The sequence below is a fragment of the Magnolia sinica genome, chromosome 19 (assembly GCF_029962835.1).
Source record: "Magnolia sinica isolate HGM2019 chromosome 19, MsV1, whole genome shotgun sequence".
In the NCBI taxonomy this organism is placed as follows: domain Eukaryota; kingdom Viridiplantae; phylum Streptophyta; class Magnoliopsida; order Magnoliales; family Magnoliaceae; genus Magnolia; species Magnolia sinica.
The window spans coordinates 3,794,266-3,804,417 of NC_080591.1; the positions used below are offsets into that span (position 1 = coordinate 3,794,266).

The following is a 10,152-nucleotide window of genomic DNA, read 5'->3' on the forward strand; positions in this document are numbered from 1 at the left end:
GGTCCTTTTTTCATTAAGTACGTACTGGTGCAGAAAGTTTTATTTTTCTAAACTTTCTATTTATAGGCTGCCTGGCCAAGGGTTAATATTAACTAATTGGGAAGTGTTTTGATACTCTAGCAGTGGCACTCGATACACAGGCACTAAAAATGCATTCTGCACTACACACTATAACTAAAAGTAAACTGACTAAATTGCTGAACCCAGCGTCGCCAAGCCACAATTCCACAATAAGATCGGTTGAATATTCCTAACTTTGATTCATGGACACCTGTTTGCGGAAATAGGCCATCATCATGATCATCCAAGCCTTATCATTTTATCTTTGACCGTCCAATAAATGTCCACCAATCCAAAAGCAGGATGCTCAAACATTATTTTCTGGTTGATTATACATCCAAAAGGACATTCATAATTTGGACCATTTAATTTGAAGTACTTCAAAAATACACTCGGAATTTTGAAGCAATGTCTAAATGCCTGCTCAAACATTATTTTCTGGTTGATTATACATCCAAAAGGACATTCATAATTTGGACCATTTAATTTGAAGTACTTCAAAAATACACTCGGAATTTTAAAGTAATTTCTAAATGCCTGCCTATCATCCATCACATTCTGACAGAGTTGCAAAAAATTACTCAGAGAAAGGCCTTGCATCTTTGTTCATACTAGAAAAAGAAAAAGAAAAAGAAAAAGAAAAACATCAACAGGAATACATAAAGCTGTTTATTTGCTTTAGAGTGCGTTTGGCTGGTCTAAATATCATGGCAGCCAAATGCACCCTTAACATAATCTTAAATAGAATTACAAAATATTTCATATCACCTTTAAATATTAGTATTCAAAGCACATAGCTTCAGTTGACTGATACAGTAAAGATCACCAATGCTTCCTAGAAAGGAACCCCTACAAAACCAGCAAGATAGCATTTCTCAGTTACAGGATTTCACAGCTTTGATTATGGTTCGTTTGGATGCTCAGTTGAATTGAATCGCAATAATTCTACAAATTGGAATTGGGCGAATTGGCCCAATAGTTGAATTTACAATCATTCCATGTCTGACTTGGAACAATTGTAACTGCGACGGCTGAAATGGCATTGCACCATCTTTGACTGTTTTCTATGTCGGTTCGATCATTGCAATTCAATTCAATCGAGCATCCAAACACACACTTAAGCATTAGTTAAAGCCGCATGGATCCCTGCACATCAAGATGCACCAGAGAACAGGCCCCATCAAGCCTCATCAAGTAAACAGATCACTGTATTAGTGATCTTCTGTAACCGTTCTGCTTTCTCTTGTTTATCCTTCTACGGCGCCATCTCTCTTTAATATCATTGACGTTATGGGCTTCGTTTTTGTCTATCGCACCATTGTGTTGTCTGGGCTCTTGATTGAAATGGGCATCATTGACAGATCCCCTAATCCTAGCAGCCTCCGCTTGGAGATCGTTTATTAGCATTTCTGTAGTCCTTGTAGTGATGCCTCTTAGATACCATGAAATTGGTGGTGGTGGTACAAGAGCTGGCTGGATAAGTTGCTGTAAGCTGACGACTGATCCAACTCTTCCTTTTCCACCGGTACACGAATCGTAGTTGGCCCACTTTTCGGGCTTGAATGGATGGCACAGCTGATCGTCGACAAATAAAGGTTCAACTTTCCAGCAGCCTTCAAATCTCTTCATAAAGCCCACCTTGCCTTGCTTGAATTTCACCTACAGTGAGAAATGTGACAATCAAAGCATTATAATTTCAGCCAACAAATATGCAATGGTCATCTAAATTTGTCCATTCCTGGCCTCAGCAGATACATGAGGGGCCATGTTCCAATGATCCAGACCATTGATATGATGGGTCCCACAATAGATGGGAGTCATTCCCCAAAACTCTTGTCGATTGGAAGATCCTAACTGTTCAATCCTGTGACGTTTATTACGGCCATATGTTTGTTGAAAGGACACGTGGGCATCAGAGATGACAGTGAAAATTCGACCATGGATGCCAACAACAGATAAACGAACTGGTGACAAATCACGTTGATAGGGTGGTATGGTCACCCTATGGGGGTCTCAGCAGCAGGAAAATATGGGCCTTTGAACTGTGATCGTGGGTCATTTGAAGACCAACAGTGGAGATTGACTTGTCCCAGATGCTTGCTGCATCGCTTTTGCCCCATCGAATGTGGATTACTGCTGTATTTTCATTCTTAACCACCTATTCGTGGGCCATTGGTTAAACAGTTAGGAACTTCCAATCCAGATGATTTTTGAGGCATCCCCCATCTGCAGTGGGGCCCATCACATAGCAGTCTCGATCATTGTAAGGCCCTGCATCACCAAACTGCACATTCGCTAAGGTTTGGGGGTCTACTTCCTCTATGCTTCAACCAACAATTTGTAAAATAGGATATGATATCAATTTCATAACAAAACAGCAACCGGGTTCTACTCACTGAGTGATCTTCTCTGTTCTGGTCAACTAAAACATGTACTGAAATAGTTCCAGACCACCAAAGGAACTTCCATATAGCTGCTTGCTCCACCTCAACTACCTGCCTTAGGCCCTCATCAACCAAAACCTTCCTTGATATCACTTCCTGGCAAAGGAGAGAGATCTTGTTAAAACACAAAAGTGAAGTTTCCTTTAGATGTTGGAAGTTCTGTTGAACAAAAATGCGGGACAATGTAATAAGACAATTGGTGGACAATTGAATTGTAGTCAACAGACTAGATTTCACAACTGAAGACTGTCACCAGTATGCATATGCAAGTTGATTGTTGTGTGTAAAGGGCGCATATGGATGGACAGCGTGAAAAAAACACATGCGTCAACATGGGTCCCACAAATGTAGTGGATTTCAGAATCCACCAGAAATCCCGTCGTATCTGCTGCTGTGATGGGATGAGATGATACCTGGATTAATCCAATCCTTCCCATTGTTTCCAAATGCCGGATGGATTTACATTGGACCAAATACAATTCCATAACACCTAATCACACGTTCCATACAATTCCATTCCTACATTGGAAGTAGGAATATAGCCCTTCATTTCACATACATGGTTGTGTAGGTTATGCACATGGATGTATATAAACACATACATACATGCACACATGCATGTGTAAATATTTTGGGTTTCCCTTGACTGGTGTATCCAACCACTGATGCACATCTCCATATCCAAGTTACACCAAGAAAAAACAAATCAATGCATAACATCCTCATGAAATAATGGAACAGCAACTGGAGCACTAGAAAATATTTCCTAAATGATCTCCTCACCTTGATGTTCTTGAAGACTCTTTTATTTTCAGGGTCGATAACAATGTTATATACTGCATCTGGAGGCAACCCAACTTGGAATTTCACATTAAGGTTGCATAGAGAACCTTTCGGTACACTGACCTGCAGAGATTTCACATTACATATTCAGATTCCTAGCCAAGCCAATCCATTTGATGAGTCGGGACCATAGATCAATGATCTAGATTCTAGACCGTTGATCTAGTGTGCCCCAATGTGGATGGATGATTCCCAAAAAGTATCACAGACGAAACAATCCTAAGTTTCCAACCCTTCAATTGGCAGCCTGAAAATAGGCAGCTAAGAATAAAATACAGCAAAAGCTAATCTTCAGTAGAAAGGGCCAAAATACTGGATGGATCAATTTTCCAATCTGGGCAACTTTGTGGGATCCCCCATTGACATCGCAGCCCATCCGATCAATGGTCTGGATCACCGACTTGTGGGCTCCTCTTGTACAAAATCAAGACTCTAGGATTTCCATGTACGAGAAAACTGTCTCTTAACATACCACTAAATTCACATTTAAAATTAAGTTCAAAAGGAAAAGAGAAAAAGAAAATCATCACAGAACAAAACACAGTTTCAAGAGTTCTGTTATTGAAGTGTTGATTCTCCCTTATTCACATTTCATACCTTTACTTCAGAAGGTTGATCGATCCAAGTAGGATTCTCTTTCCAAACTTGCAGTTGCTTCACCAAGTTGACTTCCGAAGCAGCATATGACACCTTTTCCTTGGACAGAGAAGTCCTTGTGCGTTCTCTTTTCCTCTCATTTTTCATCAACTGCTTGAAATGAGTCTGGGAAAAGTACAAAAGAGCACCTTCTATTCAATACCAGTGAATTAAGAGTCCTAGCTGCCTAGGTACTCGCATGAGAAGGATTTTGAATCTTTCCCTCCCCCATGTGTGCAAGATCCAGGTTGTTCTTCAGGTGGGCCCCACAATGTATCTGCCGTGGCCTGAAAATCAAGCTGCTCCATCATCAGGTGGCATGGGTATGTCAAACATGGACCTTTCTCCATTTTTAATCCATTCACGTGCCACTGCGGTGTGATCAAGCTGGCTGGATTTTTGGGCCACAGTACATAAATGGTGGGTCTCAACTGACGAATGACCAGCATTACACATGTACCAACTTGCATGTACAGAGTAGGATACAAAATCCAACTATCATAAGTAGCCATCTCAGTTCTCGGGAACTAATAGATTGAAGGGATAAATCATAAAAAGCACGCACCTTTAAACCACTTTGAAGTCTTTGAGGGATCTGTGAAAAAAAATCCAATGCAGGATAAAATGCCTTTGGAAGGCCATCTCTTTTGTCATGATTAAGGTCCGGATGTATCCTCACTTTTTTGTCATCCATCAATGCCTGAATGGGACGGTAGAGTTGGTTAGATTTCTCAATTGTCTTTAGAACTGAAAATGAAATTTAAAAACAGCATTCTATCTATAGAGAAAATCATTTCTCTTTTCCCTTATGATTGGTACCTTCTAGTATTTAGGTGTTTAAATAAACGTATGCATGTATCTGTATAGAGTTTAGACCTCTTACTCAAGGGAATTGTAATTTTTAAATTTAATCCTAATGAAATGGTGTTGGTGTTATGATACTCAGATATGGCACAATGAAGTGCAGAGGCAGATACAATGTGGATATATGGCCTATTTTGGGGCTGTTTGGATGCACTTCCTCAAGAAGGGGTTTCCAGAAAAGGGGGTTTCAAGATTGCTTTTCCGTCAACTCCGAAAAAACCAATTCGATTGGTTTTTGCGCACTTATTCTGTTGGGCGGGAGATGAGACGGGGGTTTGCAAAGTGCATCCAAATAGACAACATCAACTGCAGTTTAGATCAAAATGGCATTTAGGCCTCAAACGCCCCTTTGGAGGGTGCGTCCAAACGGACCCTTGAAGTGTTTTGTTGGCAATCATATGATTTGAGCCTCTGTGAATTTTTTTTTCACTTTTCTCATTTCTTTTGGGAGTTTCTCATTCTTAGATTGTCACTAGTTACATTAAAATCTTTTAAGGTGAGACGAGTAAGATCAAACAATAATTCAAGATGAGGTAGAAGCTATTCAAGTGCACAAATGAATTGAATTTTGAACATTTGGTTTAATCAGGAGGAAACAACAAAAAACAATGATGTTTCTTTGAATTCATAATGAGGAAGGCCCCCTCAAATTAGAGGTTCATTGATCTCAAGTCCAACTTGTAATCATTGTAAAATTACGTAAATGAGACTGTGCGAATGTAAGTGAATCCACCACCAGTAGGCTTGAGCTCTCTCTCTCCTGAGACTGTGTTTCTTTGATTTATTGCTAAAATCTCCGTAACGAACATTACCCCCTCAGAAAATACACCAATTCAAGCCCAAAAATACAGTGATAAACATTACCCATCACCAAAAATACACCCAAAGTGAAGGTAAAATCACTGTAATAAGCACTACCCATCAGAAACACCAATCCACGCCGGAAATCACAGTAATAAACATTAACCATCAGGAAAGAAAATACACGAAATTGAAAGCTGAAATCACTGTCATCTACACTGCCCATCAAAACACATACAAATTCAAGCCAAAAATCATAGTAATAAAAACAGCCCATCAGAACACATACAAATTCAAGCCCAAAATCACAGTAACAAACATTACCCATCAGGAAAAATACACCAAAATGAAGCTTAAATCACTGTAATAAACACTGCCCATCAAAAATACACCAATACAAGCCCAAAATCACAGTAATAAACACTACCCATCAGACCAAAAAAAAAAAAAACACAAAAATGAAAATAAAACCACTGTAATAAACAGTGCCCATCAGAAAACACACAAATTCAAGCTCAAAATCACAGTAATACACATTACCCATTATAAAAATGCACCAAATCAAAGCTAAATTTGCAGTAATAAACATTACCCATTAGAGAATACACCAAATCAAAACCAAATTCAGAGTAACAAACATTATCCGTGAAAGAATACATCAAACTAGAGCAAAAATCAATGTAAGAAACAAGACCCATCTGGGAAAACACCAAATCAAGCCCAGAATCACTGTAATCAATATTATCCATGAAACAAAAACTCCAAATCAAACCAACCCAAATCACCAAACCAAGCCAAAATTACTAAAATAAAGTTACCCATCAAAAAGAAAAATTCAGCAAATTAGAATCATAAATATTACAGTATAAAGAAGCAGACAAGATACAGATATTTTCATCATCTTTTCAACTCTCAGAAGGGTTCAAAAAAAAAAAAAGCAAAGTAAATAAAGCACACCTTTTCTTACCAAGAAAAAAAGAAAAAGCTGAGATCTTCTACTTCAAGTTTTTTAAAAAAATAAATTTTTTTTGCACGAAAATTCAGAACGTGGTCTCACTCTCTCTCCCCCTCTGTCTCTGTAAAAGTAGCCGAATCGAACTCCGCGTCTTCCATGAAATCCATCACAACCTTTTCCTTCCGGGAGTTATTTGATACTCCGGCTGCTTATGACGCTTCATGCGCATGCACTTAGAAATGGTACACGTGGCATTGGAATCCACTATCTTTGAGTTCCAATCTAAAAAATCAGGTATTTGAAGAATCCGATTCTATCATTCGTGGATTCTTTATTTTTGTACCAACTCCATTGGATTTTTTAATTCTAACCGTTCAATAAATCCGGAACTCCGAAATTTGGATAACCGAATAAGAGTAAATTTTGGTTCATGATACATCAAAACTGGTTCCCATATCCCATAACTTGAACGGTTTATTTTAAATTATTTTCACATAACATAAGTAAGTTTTGAGTAATTTCTAACTGACTGAGTATCATCTGTCATACTCTGCCAGAGTATCAAAGTATTTCTCTTTTCTTGCTCGCCCTACAGCCATTGCACGTACCGAACAGTATGGACCGGTGTTTCGTGTTTGGTGAGAAAAGTCTACGGATTCCGAGTTGGTATGGCAATTGGGAGCGGATTAGGTGTTACCCGGGTAACACCTTAGTAAGTGTTATCCTTACCGTGTAGTTCCCACCTTGATGAATTTTCTCCATATCCACGCCGTCCATTCATTTTTTCAGATGATTTCAGACTTGATCTCAAAAATTAAGTTAGTGCAGATCTCATGTGGACCACCACTGGAAAAAAATAGGGATTGCACATTAAACAATTTTTGTGGGCCAAAATATTTTGGTATCAAGCTGATATTTATAATTTCCGTCCATCCCGGTATTTTTGATATTATCAACGGGTTGGATGGAAAATAAATATTACGGTGGGCTCTAGGTAGTTTTTAATGGTGGGCGTTCAATCACCACATTTTCCTGTGGTGAGGCCCACCTGAGATTTCGATCATCTTAATATTTGGAACCACATGCTCAAATGTGTTGGAAAAACGGATGGACAGCGTGGATATATGAGAAATCATCAAGGTGGGCTCCACGGGAAGGGTAAGACCCACTAAGGTATTTTCCTGGTAACACCTAATCTGCTTCCGTGGCAGTTAGGCATGGAATGGGCTGGGCGGGGTCTGGATTTGAACTGGTCGGGGGTGGGCCTTTAAGCTGGCCCGTTCAAAAATTAGATTTTACTGGGGCAAGGCCCAGCAGTGGGCAAAGGCAGAGCCAGGTCGGACTATATAGGGCCCAAACCCTGTGGCTGGTCCTTGCCAGGCCTGGGCCTAATCCATCTCTTGATTAAGTGGGCCACACATTCACAAAGAAAGTAGACATGTAGAAAAATGAAACTAATGGTCCACATACAAGAAGCATATGTTATCTAACCATATTTTTTTGACTTAGTGTCTCGAACTGACTCAGTTAAGTTGTCTGAGTAAATTCGGACCAGTCATATCCAACTCAATCGAATGTGCCAAAAATAACTATATGCATAACAGATGTGCCCCTAAAAAAGGTGAAAATTACTGTATGCATGAGTTAAAATAAGCAAAAATCATAGTAATTGGACATAACAATTCAATCAACATTAGAGGCTCTCTCATTGAATTTGGACATCCGAGATTTTCCTTTGTAACTGCGCATTTAGGGGGTCATCCTTTGAATGGTTAGCGGTCCTCTATCAGATGGGTTTTTCCAATTGATGTTCCACGTGGAGTGAAGTAACGGCTTGGATTGAATGTGTGGTACTACCAAGTGCAAGCATGAATGAGCGTGTATGCAAGCTGTAGCAGATTTTATTTTTATTTTATTTTTATTTATCACACGCACACACACCCAACACACTTACGCTAGTAGAGTTTCACCACCTATGGATACTTGAACCCTTGACCGGGTGTTGAAACTCCTGAGAGTCTACCACCCGAGCAAGAGTAAGGATCCACGGTAGCAGAATATTACATGCTTCTATTTACACTTGACCGGTCGCAGTCCACATCGTCTAAAATGATGGTGCCATATGTCACACTATCATATGAATGACGGGAGGCAAATTAATTGCACTTGTACTTTGAGACAAATCTGATCCATACTTTCAGGCATGCGTTGCAGCCAAAAACAGTATGAGTCAAAGTCATGTGCACATTTGTGATCGAGAAAAAAGAGATTGTGTAAACGATACTTGACCGTCACACATGAATGATACATGTAACTGAATGATACATGTAACTAAGCAATGTATGCAGTAAGCCACATAAGGACCTATCCATGTCCAATATCTTGCAGTCTATTATACATACAACAAGGCTGGCTCACACAATCATGTTGAAAAGAGGAATTTCTTAAAGACAATTGCCGCTTTTGCAAATATTAAGGAAGTCTAGGAGACATATTTTTTCATACTCAGAAGAAAATCAATTAATAATGACATAAAAAATTCAAATCTAAATAGAATATGGTCAAGTCATCTTTACCAGTTAGGAAACCTCTATCGGAGGTCCGGCCTTACAAAAGCACCTTAATTTAGATTGAAACAAACACGATAAAATTAATGAAAATATAAGAAAACATATAAATAACACATGATTTTTATACGAAAAGCCTTTGTGAAAAAAAAAAAAAAACAAACAACGGCACAAAACGATGACAAATCTAGCACTCAAAGAAATTTACAGGGATGGAGAGAATTTACAATCAAAATCCTAATTATCTCTCTCAGAGGCTTTAAAAAAATACAAAAATTCAGAACTCACTCGTAACCCAAAGATAATCATTTGAGTACAATACTGAAAGGGAAATATATATATATATATATATATATATATATATATATATATATATATATATATATATATATATATATATATATATATATATAAAATACCCTTTCAAGGGTTTATTAACACTTGGCCCTTGTTAGCATGTGAAATATCGATCCGTAACATAAGAGGTTTGGATAATCAGCCATGTAAATTTTCTTAAATTTTCAAATAAACAGAGTCTATTGCATACAACTAAATGTATAAAAGATTATGTATGCCTCTTGCTATTTCAAACATACACATTTAGAAAATGTTTATTGAAGTCTCATGTTAGAACTAAGTTAGCAATTGTTTCTGCAGAGATTGCTTTTGATATGACTCTATTAATTAATGCTTAGTAGGGTTGAAAGTTGGGCGGGTTCAACCTGACTGACCTGTGACCGACCTGACATTGGGTTGGGCTCGGGCAGGATGTATCGAGTCCGATCTTAGGCTTGGGCTATACAAACACCAACCCGATAAAACTTGGGTCGGGCTCGAGTTGAGGTCTTGGGTTGCCCAACCCAACCCAACCTAACCCGAACCCGATCAATATATAAGTTACTAATAAATTATAATAGTGTGGATTGTTTGTGTTGAAGAAGGCATAGGAAATTCCATTGTTGTTGGGTCTTATTGGTCCACA

At 38.5% G+C, this 10,152-nt stretch overlaps 1 protein-coding gene across 3 annotated transcripts; it reads right to left on the reverse strand.

The window, feature by feature from the left end:
• Positions 1–604: 604 nt before the first annotated feature.
• Positions 605–6,760, reverse strand: LOC131234933 (uncharacterized). Of its 3 annotated transcripts, none has more exons than XM_058231934.1 (6): positions 6,616–6,759; positions 4,549–4,683; positions 3,945–4,109; positions 3,288–3,410; positions 2,457–2,600; positions 605–1,719 (listed from the first exon to the last, which is right to left on the reverse strand). In XM_058231934.1, the coding sequence occupies exons 2-6, from the start codon at positions 4,675–4,677 to the stop codon at positions 1,264–1,266; spliced, it is 1,017 nt and encodes a 338-aa protein (XP_058087917.1). In that variant the 5' UTR covers positions 4,678–4,683; positions 6,616–6,759; the 3' UTR covers positions 605–1,263. The 3 variants fall into 3 exon arrangements, with proteins under 3 accessions (XP_058087917.1, XP_058087918.1, XP_058087919.1); XM_058231935.1 differs by having other exon boundaries at positions 6,606–6,624; XM_058231936.1 differs by lacking the exon at positions 3,288–3,410 and having other exon boundaries at positions 6,616–6,760.
• Positions 6,761–10,152: the final 3,392 nt, after the last annotated feature.